We start from the raw sequence: 20,566 nt of genomic DNA, 5'->3' as shown, positions 1-20,566 counted from the left end.
TTTTCACTTATTAATTGAACTACTTTTATAAAGAGATGCTTCTCATCATCTACTATTTGGTTTCAAAGTGGTACACTTCAGTTCATATAGGAAAGGCAGACTAAATACTTGATGCTTTCTCTTTATCAGTTTTTAGATAATGAATTTGTTTTCATCCTCTGAAAGTGACTGATTGGCACTTCTATTTTTAAAATATCACAAATTCATAAATTTAAGCAAATGTGATGGGTTTAATTAATTGCAACTGTTATCATCTTTGAATCTTAAATTGTCTCATTCAAGGGAAATGTTTTAAGTTAGCTCCTGAATTATTTTGATATTACTGAGTAGTCTGTTAGTTTCCTCATTATCTTATATGACAAGAGGATCTCAGCATACCGTTAAAAAAATAACTTTGTTGAGATATAATTCACATACCATACAATTCACCATTTACAGTGTACAATTCAGTGTATTTTAGTATATTTGCAGAGTTGTGTAACAATCACTACAATCAATTTTAGAACATTTCATCATTCCCCCAAAATTCTTTAGCAGTCATTTCCCATCTGCCCCTCTGTCACCTCCTAGAGGCCTCCTCCTCCCCACAAAAGCAACAACTTTCTAATTTCTGTCTTTATAAATTTGCCTGTTTTAGAAACTATATGATTCCACATAAATGGAATAATACAATATGTGGCCTTTGTTGTCTGGCTTCTTTGACTTAGCATGTTCTCAAGGTTCATCCATGTTGTACCATATATTAGCACATTCCTTTTTATTGTGGGATAATACTCCCTTGTATGGATACACCATATTTTACTCATCTGCTCTCAGCTGCTGGATATTTAGATTGTTTCCACCTTTTGGCTATGACTAATGCTGCTGTTAGGCTGGAGCATTCATTCCCAATCTTCCCCCTCGCTCCCAGTATATCCATACATCCAGTCCCTGCCTGGCCAGTGATTACATTCTTCTATCTGTGGTCACAACTCCCAAGAACAGCCCCTTTCCCAAGGCTACATGTCTTGCTGGGTTCTGGGAACAGCTCTTTCCCTGCCTCTTAGCTCTAGAGATAGTACTGGCCTCCCATTGTTTCTAATTACAACACGTTTGCCACTCCTTGCTGTTTCCCTTAACCCTGCTCATACCTCTGTAAAAAGTCACTGAGGGAATGTAAATGTAACACTTTCAGTGTACCATTCCTGTTGGGATCCTGGGGATATAGTCATCCTCCTGAAGATTCCCTTCACATCTCTCCAGTGTTGCACCATCTTTTCTCATTAAGCCCCCTGCTTTGGTCAGACATCTTTCAAAAGCTCTCATCAAATGAGTGCATGTAAATCTGGGAGACCTGGCATTTCTCAAAATATCATTATTCTTTTTTTAACTTTTAGGTTCAGGGGTACATATGCATGTTTGTTATCTAGGTAAACTCGTGTCATGGGGGTTTGTTGTACAGATTATTTTGTCACCAGGTACTAAGCCTAGTATGCAATAGTTATTTTTTCTGATCTTCTCCCTCCTCCCACCCTCCACCCTCAGGAAACCAGACACCCTAGTGTCTGTTGTTCCCCTCTATGTGCCCATGTGTTCTCATCATTTAGCTCCCACTTATAAGTGAGAGCATATCGTATTTGGTTTTCTGTTCCTGTGTTGGTTTAATAAGGATTATGGCCTCCATCTCTATCCATGTTCTAGCAAAGGAAATGATCTCATTCTTTTTGATGGCTGCACAGTATTCCATGGTGTATATGTACCACATTTTCTCTATCCAGTCTATCATTGATGGGCATTTAGGTTGATTCCATGTCTTTGCTATTGTGAATAGTACTGCAGTGAACATATGCATGCATGTGTCTTTATAATAGAACAATTTATATTCCTTTGGGTATATACCCAGTAATGGGATTGCTGGGTTGAATGGTAGTTGTTTTTAGCTCTTTAAGGAATTGCCATACTGCTTTCCACAATGGTTGAGCTAATTTACATTCCCACCAACAGTGTATAAGCATTCCCTTTTCTCCACAGCCTCACCAGTATCTGTAATTTTTTTACTTGTTAGTAGTAGCCATTCTGACTAGTGTGAGATGGTATCTGGTATTTCATTGTGGTTTTGATTTTCATTTATCTAATGATCAGTGATGAGCTTTTTTTCATATGCTTGTTGGCCACATGTATGTCTTCTTTCAAAAAGTATCTGTTCATGTCCTTTGACCACTTTTTAATGGGGTTGTTTTTTTTTCTTGTAAATTTAAGTTCCTTGTAGATGCTGGACATTTGTCAGATGCAGAGTTTGCAAATATTTTCTCCCATTCTGTAGGTTGTCTGTTTACTCTGTGGATAGTTTCTTTTGCTGTGCAGAAACTCTTTAGTTTAATTAGATCCCATTTGTCAATTTTTGCTTTTGTTGTGATTGCCTTTAGTATCTTCATCATGAAATATTTGCCAGTTCCTATGTCCAGAATGATATTGCATAGGTTGTCTCCCAGGATTTTTATAGTTTGGGAGTTTACATTTACATTTAAGTAAATCATTATTCTCTTCTTCAACTCAATGGATAGTTCGGCTGGGTATAGAATTCAAAGCTAGAAATAATTTTTTCCTCAGAATTTAAGGGCATCACTCTTTGATCTTCTTGCTTTTAGTTACCGCATACTTCATTTTTATCCCTACTGCTGGAGATAATTAAGACAGATTTTTTTTTCACCTGATCTTTTGGGACATGAGGATTGCTTTTTCATTCAACATACACTTTGAACAAAGCCCTTTGCTATTTGCTGGAGATACAGGGGTGAATAAGACAGACTTAGTCTCTACCCTCATGGAGCATCTAGTCTTGAAAACATTGAAAATAATCTCACATAAATTACAATTCAGTAGCAATGAATGGTAGAAAGGAAAAAATATAGTATATAATAGGAAGATATTACCTAGTCTGAGGAACTGATTTTTGAGCTGGGATCTGAAGGATGAATATCGTTCAGGAAGCAAAGAAGTGTTGGTAGACAGTATAACTGGCAAAGTTGGCAGAGGCATGAGGAGGGAGGGTATTGGGTGTGTTCAAGATGTTGAAAGAGGAAGTGTGACAGGTAAAGGGGAAGATGCACAAGATAAGACTGGAGAGGGACCCAGGGCCCAGAGCATACAAGATCTTAGTACCTGCTAAGGATGTTGATCTTCATCCTAAGAACTATGGAAGGGCCCTGCAAACTCCTTAAAAGTCACATAAGTAAAACTTTTCTTTACCTGGTTGGTAACCATCTCTGCCTTCACTCTCCTTTCAAAAAGTCTTTTCAAATGTTCATCAAAGGCCTGTGTGCTTTCTTGAATGGAGTTTTGAAGTTTCTTTAGCTCTGCTTCTAATGACTAAAAGGAAAACAATAGTAAAGTTAACGTTTAGGAGTATTAAAGGCTCCTAGGAGTGATGTTTACATTTCACCACAAGGGAGGGGCAGATGGAGGGCAGCCCTTGCAAGGTGTTCTGGGCTCTGTACTCTCTTAAACCAGAGATGCTCCCACTTGGATCTGTTTAATATACTGTGTGTTGAGATTTTTGCTTAGAAAAGATTACATTGGGAAAAAAAGCTTAAAATTACTGATCATGGCTAATGATACAGGCAGAAGTAGGCCTAGGAAAGCAAATTGCAGCAAATCTTTCCAGAAAATCCTCACTCTTTACATAGGACAGCAATCTCCAGACACATGATTTAGCCCTAAAAAATTTTTATTGTTTTCAAGCACTGGTCATTTTCATGGAATTATTTCTATTTTAAGGAAATAAGAAGTGAATGTATATATATGTATATTTATATATTTGTACTCTCTTGTTTTCTGTATGTTTTGTCTCTCCAAACAGTTCTATATCAAAAGGAAAATGTTCCCTTGTCCTATCTTTTTAAAAAATTCCACTAGAACGTAAGTGAAATATAAATTTATATTTTTAAAGAGAACAACATCAAAATATGAGGTAAAATTTTGATTGCACAACAGGGTGACTATAGTCAACAATCACTTAACTGTATATTAAAAAATAACTAAAAGAGTGTAACTGTATTGTTTATAACCCAAAGGATAAATGCTTGTGAGGATGAATATCCCATTCTCCATGTTGTGATTATTTCACATTGCATGCCTGTATCAAAACAACAAAAAAGGTAATTACAAAATGTGCACATCACAACACGCTTTTAAGGACATTATGCATTGTGCTCATGTTCCCTTAAATGTTGTTACCAAAGGGGCTCAGTCTCTAGCCCAGCTGGAATCTCTAGGAAGAGGCAGAGGCAGTTTGGTGAAAAAAACATAGCGGGTAGATAGGACAGCATTTTTGACAGAGGTATTTTATGTATATTGTAGGACTGAGCAAATCAGTAAGTATATTTATATTTTGGGAACTAGAGTTTTCACTGAAAACGGGAGACCTAAATATTAAATGAAGGAAAGAGAAAAGAACCCTGTGCTGTCGAATTGGAATTGAGTTGGAATTGGAGCTAACTGGGGGTGTGTGTGTGTGTGTGTGTGTGTGTGAGAGAGAGAGAGAGAGAATGACTCCTAATCCCTAGAGCAAAGAGCACATCTAGTACCCTTGGTCTCTAAATACCAATTGCCAATAAAAGGAATCCAGGATTCTCTAAAAAGAAAAATAGCTGATTCTTGGTGCCTACAACATCTTGCTGTGTTAGAAATGGAGAAAGTGCTCAAAAACTGATGAGGACACATGAAAAGGACACAGATAAGAACTTGAAGAAGCTCCAAACACTTTGAACAACAGAAATAATAATGATAGTCATGGATTAAAACACATTAAGTTAGAGTATGCCTCTGGTAGGGCAGAGGAAAAACTCTTCTTTGCAGAAGAATACTAACTAATAAGTACAAAGTAAATGATTAAAAACTAGAAAGGCACCATTGTGCAATCACTATAGTAATAATTGATTCAGGCAAGGTTCATCAATGGATGCCAAAAGACAGAATGAACAGAGAGTCAGATTCAAAATGTCACCCCCACAGATTAGTTATTACACACGAAGGAGAAAGAGAACTTCTATAATAAAGAAATATGGAGAAACCTTCTTTCCAGTGATCATACTTAATGTTACCAACAGTGGGACTGACTGAAATCAGGAGCCTCCTGATATGATGCACCGAAGGCACAGCATCATCTACTTAGTATGATTGTCAGAAATATTGCACCTAAATCTAATAATGAGAAACCAATCAAATTCAACATGGGGGACATTCCACAAAAAAATCAGCCTCAATTTTTTAAAAAATGTCAATGTCATGGAAAACAAAGTTGTAGAACTGTTCTGGATTAAAGAACATTAAAAACTAAGTGAAATTGATTAGATTTTTTGATAAACATCAACAAAAAAAGCTATGAAGGACTTTACTTGGACAACAGGGTAATCTGAATATGGGCTTAATTAGATAATAATATTTATATTAAGCTTCTTTTGTATGATAATTTTACTGTGGTTATGTAGAAGAATATTTTTGTTCTTAGGAGGTTTAAGCTGTATTATTTAGGCATATCATGATATCTGTGATTTATCTCTAACTATTCAGGAGAAAAAGAGAACAAATGTGGCAATATAAAAAACTGATGTGCACAGGTACATATATAACATATACGTAATATATATGCTATTGGTACAAATACATGGTATATAGATGGTACTATGCATGTAACATTTATGTACATTTGAATAATTCTAAAATAAAAATTGGTGAAAAAAAATAATCCAATGTTAGGGAAGTAAGTGAAGGTATAAAATGAATTAAGATTGGCCATGAGTAGATAATTGTGGAAGCTGGACAAAGGGGTCATTATACTGTTCTATTTTTACACATGTTTGATATTTTCCATGATACAAGATTTTTTTTTAATTGAGAGAGAGAAAAATTGAAAGCCATCAACATAGATTTTTTTGAGTTTTGCAGTAAAGGAGAGCAGAGACATTGAGTGATCCAGGGGGAAAGAGAGGCCAAAGGAGTTGAGTTTTTTCCTTTTCCTTTTTGTTTTGAAATAAATTTATACTGACCCAAATATCACAAGAACAGTAGAAAGAACTCTAGCATTTCCTTCCAGGAAATATTTTTTTAATAAGATGAGAGATGTATACAATTATAGCACATGTCTACACTGATAGGGAAAATCCACAGGGTGGGAAAAATTGATGATCCAGGAAAGAAGAGGGTAAATTGATGAGTAATGACATTGAGTAGGTGAGATGGGATGGTGGCTAGTGCACCAGGAGAGGACAAGGCTTAGGTGGATGCAAGGCCATTTTACCCATTAAGAAGCAGAAAGGCAGACGCCATGGATTCAGTGCAGCTGGTGAGTGGATGCAGCAGTAGAGGAGTAAGGGAAATCACTTTTAGTTGTCTCTCTTCTCTTAGTAAAATAGAAAATAAGGTGAGAGTGAGTTGAGGGTGTCAGGTGTTGAAAGTTTGGGAGATGAGCAATGGGTATGAAAGGGTACTCTAGGATCCTGCTACTTAAAGTAGGGCCCACTGGCCAGCAATAGCCTATTTGGAGTGCAAAATCTCAGCATCCTTCCATTTTCACAGAGCAACAATGAAATCAGAACCTGCATTTTTAACAAATCCCCCAGGTGATGCAGATTCGCATTCAAGTGTGAGAGCATTTGGCTAGGGGAAAAATGGAGTAGCATTGCCGACCAGCTCTAAGGACCCAACTGAGATTAAGGTCATAATTTTGAGTAAACCCAGTCAGTAGTTTTTCTTTAGCCACTTCATGGGTGCAGGTGTAGAGAAGGCAGAGTATCGGATTTAATCAAGGCTGGGGGTTCAGCAGGTGAGTACGAAGAAGGTGCAGGGACATGAGGGTGCAGGCAGTGGACTATCTTACAACACAAAACTCTGGAGTAAATGTAGTTGATCGGTCACCAGCTTTTATTCCTTAGGCATCTGTACTCCCTAACTCTTTGAAATCTTTACTTCTTTCAGTATTATTGATTTTGGCTTTGAGTAAGAACCATTTTAGGTTAAAATATAAGGGACCCTACAGGGCCGCAGTGAATAAAAATGTGGACAGGTTCACAACAGATTCAAAGAAGCTCTTCATGAGATACAGCCACTAGCAAGCTGGCAAGCTGTCCTACCTTGAATGATGGTATGACTTTACTTCCTTCATAGAAGAATAAATATTGTTTACTTGACTGCACATCATCATCTTTTATATCTCTACTGTAATTGTGAGCAATTTTAATGTGACAGTGTTTCCTTCTGATGGACGGGGATACAAGTAGCAGAACTGCACTGTAAAAACCTTGAATTTGAGTTGTAAATAATGTACTGCATTGATTGTGCCATTTGTTCTTCAAACTCTTTTCTTGAGATGGAGAACAAATCAAGCAAAAGTATTACTGAATTCAAATAAATGTACACAACGCAGAGCAATACCTTGCTGTGACTTGAACATGTTGTATTAGGTGTTCATTGAACACCTGAAGAATGAATGAAGGGCCAAATGAATTGTAATGACATGGGAAATGCTGAAATCAATAACAGCTTTAAAAAAACTATTGCTATATGTTTCTTTGCTTTAAAATTGTTTTAACTCCTTAAATTTATCTCCACCTACTTCTCTAAATTCTCTTGAGAATTTAAGCTGAAACACTGTCCTTAAGCTATTAAAGATATCGAGAAAATAGAAAACATTTGAAAAGATATTTAAACAGCACTCTGGATATGATAGGTTATATTAATTCTTTGCCTTCTGACCTTTCTATACTTATCTCTTTCTTCATTTAACTCCTTTACTTTTTTCTCATAATCTTTGAATTGTTTTCTTTCTTCTTCAGTCCACACAGCATCAGGTTTTGCCATGAAAGCAGGCTGAGGAATCACCTGAAGATATGAAGAAAAGCATATATTTCAGCTCAAACATAAATGCAGTAGTACAGTAAAAGCTCAGAGTTTTTTTTTTAAAGCCCTTTAAAAGGATACAGTCCTTCACATCGGCAAGGACAACGACCTGACATCTTGGGCAAAAGATATTTTAAAATTTTAAAACAGTTTTTCTGTGACTTAGGTGAAGGTGAGCAGGGTGGGATATACCTGGACTCTTAGGTGATAGACTCAGAGGAGTGTGTTGGTATCTTTATAGCGAGAACTACCCCTGAGCTCCAGGAACACCTATGTCAGGTATCAAAGAAAATGTTTCCTGGTATATCTGGATAATTACCGATGAAGCAGTATTCCTGCCTTCAATAGAGACCAAAACCACTGTAGTTACTTATTTTTATTGATTTGTTTGTGTCTTGTCAGATTGGAAGGCAAACCTGCATTTTCAAATTTATTATCTGTCTAATGTGGTATGTTTTTGGTTTTCTGAGACAGGGTCTTGCTCTGTCTCTCAGGCTGGAATGCAGTGGTGTGATCACAGCTCACTGTAGCCTTGAATTCCTAGCCTCCTGCCTTGAATTCCTGGCCTCCTCACTTGGCCTCCTCAAGTGCTGGGATTACAGGCATAAGCCACCACGCCAAGCCCTAATGTGGTAGGTTTATAAGGTACTATGGAGGTTGTATAATATTTGTTGCTGTAGAAATTCTAAAACTCAGGTTTATATAGGACAAAAATAGTAAAATTTAAGTAGCTCTTTCCACCCCATTCCACCGTCTATAAGGATGAACAGAAATATCACCATTCTCAAAATATCTTCCTTCTTGACTTCCAGAACTCCTCCCATCATGTCCATCAGAGCTCGGAGTCTTGTGCTGGCACCCTGGGAAAGAGCCAGAATCAGAGAGGAATGCTGAGACAGAGACCTGACATTCCAGGTGGCTCCAGAGGCAGCTTCCCACCCAACATTAGAATGACTGCATTTGGGATTGGGGAAGGTAGGCAGTGCCTGGAGGAGAGAAGGGGGAAGGAGGCCAATGAGATTCAAGTGACCTCTGACCATGACAAATGTGTTGATGGGTTATTACACCAAACTAGGAAGGAGTATCCCTAAAGCAAAGAGGGTCTTAGGTCCTGTGTAAGCTAAGCTGCATGCCTGTTTCAGAAGCCAGTGCTCCGTTTCATGATTCACGATCAATTCTTTGGCTTTGTGCCACGGCTTAATGTGTTTGTGGGCTGTAATCTGAAAGAGAAAATGTCATTTCCTGCTATTATTCTTACAAAATTCAAACTAAATTTTCCTTCCACATACTGGGAGGAGGCTAGAAGATACTAAGGGGATTAAAGGGACTCTGCAGACTTTGCACCCAATTTTCTGTTTTGGAATAAGAAGAGGTCTAAAATGAGAGAGGTGGAAAAATAGATCTTTACTTCTCTATTAACTCTCAAAGCTTGTGTCCACCACTAAAAAGATTATAACAGGGAACCTGACAGATTAAGGAGGGGAGGGAGGGGGGCTCAAAAGAAGTGCCATCTAAGCCAAATTCTGAAGGATGGGGATCCTAAGAGGTCGAGAGCTTGGGGCATTCAAGGGACTGTGTGAATGAAATTGTGACCAGAATGGAGCCACGTGGGAGAGCAGTTGGGCAAGAAAGGGGGTGGGGGTGGGCATTTAGGAGGAGGCTCATGGGCTTTATCCCAAGTGAAGTGAGCAGCCACTGCAAGGGGTGAGATAGAGAAGGGACATAGTAAGTTTGGCTTGCAGCAAGAGCACTCTCCTAAATGTAGGATGGATTAGAGCCCAAGGAGAAGTAGGTACAAAGTGACTGCCCCAAGCAGGGCCCTCCAGAGAGCAGGAGAGTAGCAGAGTTAGGTCCTTGCTGTCACCTTGCTCCAGAGTTTTAGGTCACATAGTGAAAGTCTGGTTTAGGAAAAACGACTTGCTTAAACAAGTACAGCAGAGTGCACAGGTTAAGAGAATGAACTCTAAGGCATGATGGTTTGGGTCCAAACCCCCAACAATGACACTTACTAGCTTTGTAACTGTGGTCAAACTACTCAAACTCTCTGTGTCTCACTTTCCTCATCTGTAAAATGGAAGTAATATCAGCACCTACCTTATGATGACTTACAATGATAAATTCATTTCAATCCATCTAGGGCACCGGGAATGGTGCCCAGCCAACATCCAGCAGAGACTGTTAAAATATTTTCTATTACTTCTAAACACCACTATTATCTTTTGCCCCCAGGAGTCAAGTTGGTTTTATGTGAGAAAAGGTCTTTCTTTAAGTATTCTTTAGCATTTTTTTTTTTACTTTTAGAAAATGAAATATTGTCAGATTTTAATTGTTTTCTTTAGGCATTTATTTTCAACTGACTCTGTGCCAAAACCTTTAAAGAAGGCTGTCCGGAGAGCCCCTTTCTCTGGGATCCACACTGCCTGAATGACCTAGATCACTACTGGAGCTCCACTGGCCTAGTTCCCGCAATGTGACCCAGCCACTCTGGGTAGAGGCACTGGACCCCAGCTGGGCCAAGGAGCCCCGTCCCAAATGAACTGGGAATTGGGACTAAGAGATTCTAATTCAGACCAGCTACTTTCTCATGTGGAGGAGATACAAAGTAGAAATTGCTAGAGGAAGTAGAAATGCAGAGTGATGTGAACTAAGAGATGAAGACAGAAGGCTTCTGGACCTCCCATGAGGCTCTAGTCTTCGGTTTCTGCTTCTTCCTGGGCTCAGTGTCCAAATCTTTCCTGGACTCCACAGGATTCATAAAAGAAATTCTCATCATTGCTGAGGCTACATCACCTCTTTCTGTTACCTGCAACTGAGAGTGCTACCCAGTACAATCACTTCCCACAGAGTAACCAAGGTGAACAAATAGGAGCTGGGGAAAGTCTCCTGAGAAAGAAGGGAAGGGAGAACACAGCTAGCCAGTACCTCCTCATCTTGCACAACAAGCGTTCTCTCTGGCTTCTCACAGTCTTCAAATTCTGGTTGCCAGACTGCTTCTTCCAATTCCAGATCTAAAATAATTTCTCGAATTCGAACATTTCTTTCCTTCACGCGTGCAATTTCAAACTCTTTTTGTTTATATGCAGTGTCAAACTCATTATTGAAAGCAGTTTTTACCTTGTAAATGATATCCTGAAATATTAACATGTTACTGAAAACACATCACATATTATATCTTTACTGGTAACATGATCCCACAATTATACTTTCCCTCTAAAATCATTCCACAAATTATCTTTTTTTTTTTGAGACGGAGTCTCACTTTGTTGCCCAGGCTGAAGTGCAGTGGCGTGATCTCTGCTCACTGCAAGCTCCGCCTCCCGGGTTCATGCCATTCTCCTGCCTCAGCCTCCTGAGTAGCTGGGACTACAGGCGCCCGCCACCAGGCTCGGCTGATTTTTTTTTGTATTTTTAGTAGAGATGGGGTTTCACTATGTTAGCCAGGATGGTCTTGTTCTCCTGACCTCGTGATCCGCCCGCCTCGGCCTCCCAAAATGCTGGGATTACAGGTGTGAGCCACCGCGCCCGGCCCTACAAATTATCTTTTAAGAGGGTAAAATGAATCTTTCTAGAATACTACTTATATTAAGTCATTTATTGGCTCAATAATCTACAGTGGCATCCAAGTATGGGTAGGATTAAGGCTACCACATAATTGTTAGACTATAACCTACTTCCTGAAATGTAAATTGTAACTCCATGTGCAGGTTGACAAATGCTGAAGTGGGTGATGGGTACTTAGAGGCTCATTGGGCTATTCTCTCTACTTTTGTACAAAATCCACTATAAAATATTTAAAAAGCAATATATAGGATTTAAGTTGGCACATGTCTTTTCTTTGGAACCTGGGTTGGGGTAGATGTGGAAAAGAAGAGATAGTTTGTAGAAAGTATTCGGAGAACCTGCCAGAGAATTACCACCACACACAATACTCTTCTTCTGTATGAACACATCATTCTCAGGTAGGAAAGAAACCTGTGCTAGCCAGCTGGAGTAACCAATTCCTAAGGTGCCAGTGGGACCAACTGGATTGCCTCCACTCCTGCTGATGGGTCAACCCAAAGTGGCCTTTATGTTGCCATGGGAGTTTAGTCTATGTCTACTGTACTGAAGATGAAACCATTAAAGCAGGGTGAAAAAAATGATCTTAACAGCTAGCATGAAAATTTCTCTTGGGCCGAAATTACCTCCTTGTAGGAAAACACCTTAATTAAAAGCAGCAAGAAGGTGAGACCCCGAAGGCAGAAGCTGAGCAACAAATGAGGTAGCTAAATAGCTCTGAGTGTAAATGAACAGAAATTTCAGGGGCTAGAGCAGAAAAAGAAAAGGATAGGAAGAGAGAGCTAAGAACATGGCAGGAGACTAGAATTCAAATTGCAGAAGCGGCTGGAGGGCTTTCAGGAACAGGGATTGCCAGCATTCAAACTATCTTCATTGGCACAATCTCAGTCATTGCATTTTCAAAAACCTTCAGTCAGGGTTTCTACATGTATAGATGTATTCTGAGACTGTTTGGTGGGAAGTTAAGGAGTAGGAGCTTAGAGCCAGAGGAACCCCACACCTTATCCTTGAACCCCAGAATTTACAGAAATTTAGAGGAAATTGTCTTTCCCCAGGTTAAGCAGATGGATAAACAATAACATCTTGATCTTACAAGGAAAACCTAATTGACATTTGGCTATACTGAGAAGATGGAATTCTAGTGTTTTCTTTTCTCTGAGCTTACTGAAGTTCAAAGCAGAATGGTTTGTGGTGTCAGCTGTTGTGGAATGTTCTTTAGAAAACTTGGTATCACAGTAACCTAGTCCAAATGGTTGAACGCAACTCTTGTACACAAGATCTGTCTACAGGACATGGACAGTATCTGTATATTCCTCTATGTATTGTTATTTATTTCTTTTGAGAAGGAGTCTCACTCTGTCACTAGGCTGGAGTGCAGATCCAGCTCACTGGCATGATCTCAGCTCACTGCAACCTCCGCCTCCCCAGTTCAAGCGATTTTCCTGCCGTAGCCTCCCGAGTAGCTGGGATTACAGGCACACACCACCGTGCTCAGCTAATTTTTTAATTTTTAGTAGAGATGGGGTTTCACCATGTTAGCTAGGATGGTCTCGATCTCTTGACCTCATGATCCAACCACCTCGGCCTCCCAAAGTACTGGGATTACAGGCGTGAGCCACTGTGCCCAGCCTCCTCTATGTATTTTTATATCTTCATTTGATTGGCATTAGTTTTCAATGTGAGGCCTTGAAAGCCACCTAATGGGGAGTTCTAGAGATTTTTGAGGGTTAAAAAGAAAATTGACCCACTTTCAGTAATATAATTTGGTTGATTTTCTCTTCTCTGGAATGAAGCTCCAATTGGCTTGACAATAAAGAGGTATCTACCCCAAAATCAGTACTCAGACTACCAAGCAGGTAATTGGGCAAATTGCTATATTTTACTGTCTTGTCTTCCTCTTCCTCTTCTTCATCATCCTCTTCATGATGCTTTTTAACCAATACAACTCCAGACTGAGCCTCTACAATTTCCTTCCGTAGCTAAATGTAGAAAAAGATGATACAGAAGTTACGCAATAATAAGAATCCTCTAAAGGGAAATTTTGTGACAACTTAATTATTTCAACAATCATTTTAATTTGTTGAATTGTCTTGCCAACAACTGAATTCAAAGTGATGAATAGATCCTAGAACTGCTGCAGAAGAGATTAAAGCTTCAGAAACTGATAAACGATGGATAAATCAAAGGAATAAAAATTGTCCTGGATGGTGTGTAATATTTATATCTTTCTGTCAGTATGGCAGCTGCCTGTAAATAGTTTGAGTCTTTTTTGGTACTTAAGTATTAAGAAATATATATTCTCTTTATATTTTACAAAGAAACCTGGTAACAAAGGACTGGTGGGTGAAGGTTAACACAAATTAAGCATGCCTTCTTTTTGTTTCAGAGAAAGAGTGGGTGCAAAGTTCTGACCAAAACAAAACTACACTGAAGGGCAGTGTTTTTTTAGTGGTTTGACAGAGATTATTGCTTAAAAAGTTGGGATTTAGGAAAACCATAATTCCGTCAAAACAAATTCTCCTTCATCCTTGATCAATTATCTTAAAATACAATCCCTAGTGACAACGGAGGATGAAAAGGATATGTGTGGATGAAGACAACCTCTGTGCAGGATAAGAGCAAAACCCCAAATCTCATTTTTTAAGTTATATCCTCATATTTGAGGGCTAGCCAGTGTTGTATAGGATACAGGCTCCTTGATTTATTGTGTGGATATAGGCTCCTATAGTCATTAGAATATATTCTACAAATTAACAAGAAATAAAAGTATAAATACATACAATACCTAAACTTCAATTATATCCCAACCCAAATCTGAACAAAGGAGACTCTAAAATAAAGCACATCACTTATATAAACACACATATATTTAAAATAGTACTTTAAGACACTCCGCTTCAATCTTCTTTTGCTGTAAAACTCTTTCCAATTCTTTCAGCTCTTCAACCGTGCGCGCTTTCATTGGGAAGTTTTCAACCACACAGGGGATATGAAAACACTTGGGGAAAAAAACGCAAGACAAAATAAATCCATTTGTAGTATAATTGTGTGTATCTGGGGTTGAGTAGGGGATGTTTTCTGTGATTAAAATTAACCCATAGGTTATCATGCATGAGTAAAATTGACAATGGAAACCTTTTTAAAAATAAAACAATGTATTCCATGAGTATTGGTATAAACTTTATATGAAATACTGTGCTTTTGTGAAGGGCTGATTTTTAGGTCAGTAGTTCTCAACTAGGAACAATTTTTCTCCCCCCTTCTCTCCCTATCCTTTTCCCCCAAGACATTTGGCAACATTTTTTACTGTAATTACTGGAGGCGAACAATGCTACTGTCTCCAAATAGAGCCCAGAGATGTTGCTACACACCCTACAGGGCATAGAACAGCCCCCACAACAAGAAATGATCCAGCCCAAAATGTATGGCTCATGAGGACCCTGTTTTAGAGCAATACTCCATTACATAAAATGTAGGGTGGCCGTATACTTCATTGTCCACATTGGGAGCATATTTGAAAGTGAAAAGGATGCTGATAATAGTTACTCTGGGATTGCAGACAAGACCTGAGACTTTTGGTCACCCTACACAAAGAGGGAAATTATATTGGAGGGAATCTCAATGAGAAACAGCTGCTTAGAAAATGGGAAGGCAGGCACAGGCAGCAACATGAACCAGATTTCGTCTACCTTTCAATCTGTGTGAAATGTGAGTGAGCAGACAGCTATTAAGACCCAGATGCAGGGGGTGTCTGAGAGGAAAGGAGGAAAAGAATGCTAAGACGGACCTTCAGAAATGCTGGCTGGGAAGCACACGGGGCCTGAGCACAGAGGGAAGGAACCAAGAGACAGGGACACATCCAGGTGAAATTCAGTATAGGAAGGGGCAAGCCATGCTCTCAGTGCTTTGCTATGCCTGAATTTTCTTAAATTTATTTTTAAAACTTTCCTGAGCTTTTGATGACAATTCTCATCAGGTTTTGTACCTAGGGTTCTATCTGTTACCTTAAGAGCTCGACCTTTCACAGCCATCGAATTCCAACATTCTTCTTTGATAAGTTCAGCCAAATAGCTCTTGGCTAAGTTATGCATCTCTACATCCTTTATCATCTTGAAGAAGACAGACAAAGGGAAAAGATAAAAATGAAAGTGTGGCCTCAGAAACAATAATCTCCATTTTCAACTCATTAAGTAGTCATTAACTGCACCTTCAGTGGTAGAGTTTAGTTGTCTTTCTCCAACACTTTGAGCCACCTTGCACTGAGATGCACTTTCGGAAAACACATCTCTGCCTTTGAGAACGTCTCCTGAAGTTTGTCTGTAGGCTTGGATTCTCTTCCTTGAGGACACACAGTACCTCTAAGGATGGTCAGGTTGCATACATGAGTGAAGTGGGGTGTGAGGATGGATGCACCGTGGTGGTGAGCTGCATGGCTAATGTGCACAAAGCCTGCTGGTTGGAACAGCAGGGAAGCAAAACCACTGAGCAAAGTCTTCCTGTTTTATTAGAGAGGTTTGGAATTCATATTTTTAAGTGAAACTGCCAGATATCTAAATGTTGGCTGAAATCTCGCTAACATACATTTGAAGTGCCAGTTTGTGACCTCTGTCTGGGAGTCTTCACTGTACTTAATTCTTCTATTATTTACGTCCACAATAAAAAGAAACCTCTACTAATCTTGGGGATCATACAATTTGGGTTTTTTTCCACTTAAAAACATGTTACTTCAGTTAGTTTTACTTGCTTACATAATCTTATTGCTTATTATTTAAATAATTAAGTATTCTTATTTTAATAGAGTTTGCTGAAAGGCCTGGTGTGAAAGTGAGATCTAACAATCTTTAGTCCTTAGGATCTTCTTTAGGACCTTTGTGCACTTCGTTTTGTTGGCAGAATTATTAGCAAACTAGCTAAGAATAATATCTCGCAGATTTAAAATGTCTTTTTTAGTACTTCTTGTGAATTTCTATTTATTTTATTGTCTGATTTAATGACTTTAATTTGCAATTCATTTCTTTTTGATTCTGATCCAGTGAGTTAATAGCTAATATAGTTTTAAATTATTTCTTTCTAAATAGACAGCTGGCTTGGCATATCAGTTGTCAGAACCTGCCTGATTCCCAGCCCACTCGGCCCTCCTCTCTCCACTGCTGAGGCTGTTTGATCAACTCCTCCAAACTCAGTCCCTAATACTGTGTCCAGATTGTCATTATCGGGCTTTGGTCTTTTTCCTATCATTGGGATCCTGGCTCGGGTAGGGTAGTAGCCTAGTCTCTCATTCACATCCTTGACTGGCAGGTGCCACTAACTCCTCCCAAGGACTAGTATTCTGATCCTAAACATGCTGAAAGCTCCTAAACAGCTGAGTTTATGGTGCCATCTGCTAACACTGTTCTCTCCTGGGCCACTATTGTACCTAATCTGGTGTTAATATCTCTTCAAAGGCACAGAGCTCAAGAAAAAAAATAAACAATATGAGGGAAACTAGCATACGGAAGGCCTTTCTCTGCACCAAATCCTGCCTCAGAGGATCAAGGAGAACTCTTGAGGGATGAGCACGAATTTGGTAAGTGGCAAGGAGGGGCATCTGGGGCAGAGGCACAGGGTGGTGGTGGGGTAGGTAGGATGAGTTTGGCAATGGTAAATAGTTCAGCGGGCCAGGGGAGCAGGTTCACTATGTCAAGTAGTTATATACAGCTTGGAGAGAGAAGCAAAGATACGGTGAGGAAGGGGGCGGGCACCGAACCCACACACTTTGCTGAGTGGTCAAGATGAGTGGGCTGGGAGAACCTGGTGCAGAATAGCAGGGGGCATTCCGAGCCTGAGCCAAACCAGAGCCAAGGAGGAAGAGCCTCCAAGGAGGAAGAGTCAGGATCTTCCTGGCTCTGATCTTAGCCAAGGGACTCTATCTCTCTAAGCCTCTATCTAAGCCTCAGTTTTTTCAAGTGGGGCAAACTATTACCTGCCTTTTTTGATTGTGATGATCAAAATAAATAACATTCAAAAAGCTCCTAGATTGGTGCCTACCTCTTGTGATAAGAAAATGGGATTTTTTTTCATAGCTTCCTGTTGCACAGTCAATAAAAAAGCCAAATTCTTTACTGCAATATACAAGGTCTTCAGGGGCTAGCCTCTGCCTACCTCCCCCACCTCATTCCATGAGGCTCTCTCCCATCCACCATGCTTCAGCCTTTCTGGCATGCTGTTCCTGGAATACTCCAAGCCATTTCTGCCTGTGGGCCTTTGCTCTTGCTGCTCCCTGTGCTTGACATTCTCTTCCCTCAGATCTTTGCACAGCCAGATCTCTCTCTCTCCCTTTAGTTCTCAACTGAAATGTCAGCCCTTTGAAGTGGTTTTCTTTGACCACAGAAGTAGATTTCCCACATCTATCACAGCATCCAGTTTGTTTCCATCATACACTATGTAGAGATTTGGTTACGGCCTGTCTTCTTCAGTACATTAGCCCCATGACAGCAGAAATGTGTCTGTCTTCTTTATTGTATTCCCAGCACCTAGATTAATATGCCCAGCACATTAATAAATGTTGCAGAATGAATGAAGGAATGATTATCCCAGGTAAATTTTATTGTACTAAATCAGTCTGTTGAGATACTCTTGTCCTAACTGTTATCCACCACATTTCCTCACCTTCTCAGTCTCATGTCATTCACTAATTTGACAAATCTCCTCATTTCTATATCTTCACCCCAGTCATTAATAAACATGTTTATCAGGACCAAGGCCTGGGGCACATGGTGGAAACCTCCCTCCTAGAGGCATCAGTCAAATAATCAACCTCCTCTTGGTGTAGTTGTTTAATCTATTATAATTCACCTTAACTGTACTTGAATCCAGCTATCTTTCATTCTCCTGTGTTTTTATATTTGCACATTCAAAAAATTAACCTGTACTAGCAGGTTGAGAAAGAGGTAGCTTCAGAATATCCTGTGTAAAACACACTTAGGGCTTTTATTTAAAATAAAATCCATATGAGCAAACAATTTGATGTGACTGCCAGAAAATAATACAAAGGCTGAATTAATAGAAGTATAGTATGAATGGAGGTTTCAGTTTATGTTTTTCTCTACACTGTACAGAAAATAATTTGAATTATTCTGTGGGTACCATATGCAAATATAATTAATCCAGAGGAAAATGGCATGATGATGACGAGGCTATTGAAACTATAATATATGATGGTCATAGGAGCTGCGATAATTAGCCCAGACAGGAGAAGATCCACAGGGAACATGGAAATTTCTAATCCTCTACCACTCTCAGAGGGGCCATAGAGCAGGAAGTGCTCAAAGAGTAGAAGGATCAGTGAGTACAGGAAGAAAGATTTCAACTCTAATTAAGAAAGGGCTTACTAAACCAGAAGCATCCAAAGTTGGCATGAGGTGGCTGAGAAGACTTCCAAAACTGTTCAAACATATGGCTGGCACGAATGTCATGGAAGGGAAGCAAATGTCAGATGTCTGGCTGGCCTAGATGCTCTCCCTGCTCCTAACCCCCAAATTCAATGATCCTCTGATTCATTACACTTATATGCACTACGTTTGCTTTATTCACATTATACTGGAAAAGGTTTTGTCATATTCACATTATTATGAAAAAGTTCCCTTTCCTATTATCTTTTTACTTCTTTCATCATAACTTTATGGTGTTTAAATTATACTTTTTCATACCTTTGCCACTTCTTCCTGACTTTCATCATGAAGCCTTTCTAGTTCCTCAAGATCCAGACCAAATTCCTGTTGGTCTAATTTTGCAATATTTTCTAGTTTGTCATTTTCTTCCATCATATTCAGAATCTAAATGTTGAAATAAAAAAGGGTGGTGACAAGTAAAGACTTAAACTGTAATAAGATAATTTTCTTAGTTTCTTTTAGGCAGCAATCAATAAAAAGTAGATGTTCTATTTATCAAAGTAGTAATACTATTTTGTAAGTCAACTGTTGTTGAGTGCTGTGCTGAGAGCATTCAGGGCTGTGATGCATCCTGCTGATCCACCTGATTTCCATCTTTCAGTTGTCATAGTTTTCATGCTCCTAACATGAATAATTAGATTATGGGCTTATTGTGGTTATTGAAGTTTTAAGGTTTCATCCTTAAAAACTCTTTCATCTAATAAGAAAAACTACGAAAATATATAAGCTCATCATTTCATTCAATGATATTAAAGCACCGTTGCTAGTTTGAGGTACACTAACAGCACTGTGGTTATGTGTTTTAAAAGTCTTTATCATTTAGAGATACATACTGAAATAATTAAAGATGATATGATGTTTGGGATTTACTTCAAAATAATCAGGGGAGGGGTAATGGATGGAAGCATTGGTGAAATGATATTGGCCATTGGATGTATTATATTATTCTCTCCAATTTTGTATAATTTTGAACTTCTATACAATAAAAATTATCTTTAAAAGTTCATAACTTAAAAAAATTCAGGGGCAAAGGATACATACTACAACACATACGACAAAATATTAATGTCTTTAATATATAAAAAGCACTTACAAATAAACAAAAACAAGGCTGACAACATGATAGAAAAAATGGGACATCAGTTTCAAAATGGTAGACTGAGAATGAGTTTAATGATTTTTCTTTTTTGCCTCAAAATATAAAGTTAAGAGAGAAGAAGTATAGCACAGATAAACCCATCACTCAATGAAGAGGAAAAAAGGAATAGAATCCTTCAGGAGCATGAAAACTATAACAACTGAAAGATGGAAATCAGATGGATCAGCAGGATGCATCACAGCCCCGAATGCCCTCAGCACAGCACTCAATAACAGGTGGAAGCTACACCAGATACAGGAACAAGGGTTTACCTAAGAGTGCTGGCAGGTTGATTAGTTGGGGGTGCTGCATCAGAAACAGACAGTAGAACCTGCCTGTACCCCCACCTGGTGAAGTTCCCTAGGGTCCAGCAGTAGTAACTGGAGTGTTTGTCTCCAGGTAGAAGAAACTGGAATGAATATTTGGATGGGAGAAACAGGGCAAGGCCCAAGGAATCTGTTAGTGGCTAGAAAGAATAGAGAACAACCCCCACTACACAATGGGCTGCCAAGACACTTCCCAATACCACCCACCCCTTCTCTTTTTACTGAGAGCAGACAGAATA

General features: G+C 39.1%; 1 protein-coding gene across 5 annotated transcripts in view; it reads right to left on the bottom strand.

Moving 5' to 3' along the window:
- Positions 1 to 20,566, bottom strand: part of CFAP43 (cilia and flagella associated protein 43) — a 99,101-nt gene that overhangs the window by 20,021 nt on the left and 58,514 nt on the right. For all 5 annotated transcript variants that reach the window (XM_058436042.1, XM_058436045.1, XM_058436044.1 and 2 more), the window contains 9 exons: positions 19,122 to 19,247; positions 15,438 to 15,542; positions 14,315 to 14,431; positions 13,182 to 13,412; positions 10,798 to 11,004; positions 9,009 to 9,095; positions 8,655 to 8,735; positions 7,732 to 7,857; positions 3,229 to 3,348 (listed from right to left, as the gene is read on the bottom strand). In XM_058436042.1, coding sequence (XP_058292025.1) covers positions 3,229 to 3,348; positions 7,732 to 7,857; positions 8,655 to 8,735; positions 9,009 to 9,095; positions 10,798 to 11,004; positions 13,182 to 13,412; positions 14,315 to 14,431; positions 15,438 to 15,542; positions 19,122 to 19,247 — 1,200 coding nt within the window. The remainder of the gene's footprint in view (positions 1 to 3,228; positions 3,349 to 7,731; positions 7,858 to 8,654; positions 8,736 to 9,008; positions 9,096 to 10,797; positions 11,005 to 13,181; positions 13,413 to 14,314; positions 14,432 to 15,437; positions 15,543 to 19,121; positions 19,248 to 20,566) is intronic.

Source organism: Hylobates moloch, unplaced genomic scaffold, assembly GCF_009828535.3.
Source record: "Hylobates moloch isolate HMO894 unplaced genomic scaffold, HMol_V3 SCAFFOLD_3, whole genome shotgun sequence".
NCBI classification, from domain to species: Eukaryota; Metazoa; Chordata; class Mammalia; order Primates; family Hylobatidae; genus Hylobates; species Hylobates moloch.
This window is presented reverse-complemented; position numbering and strand designations above follow the sequence as displayed.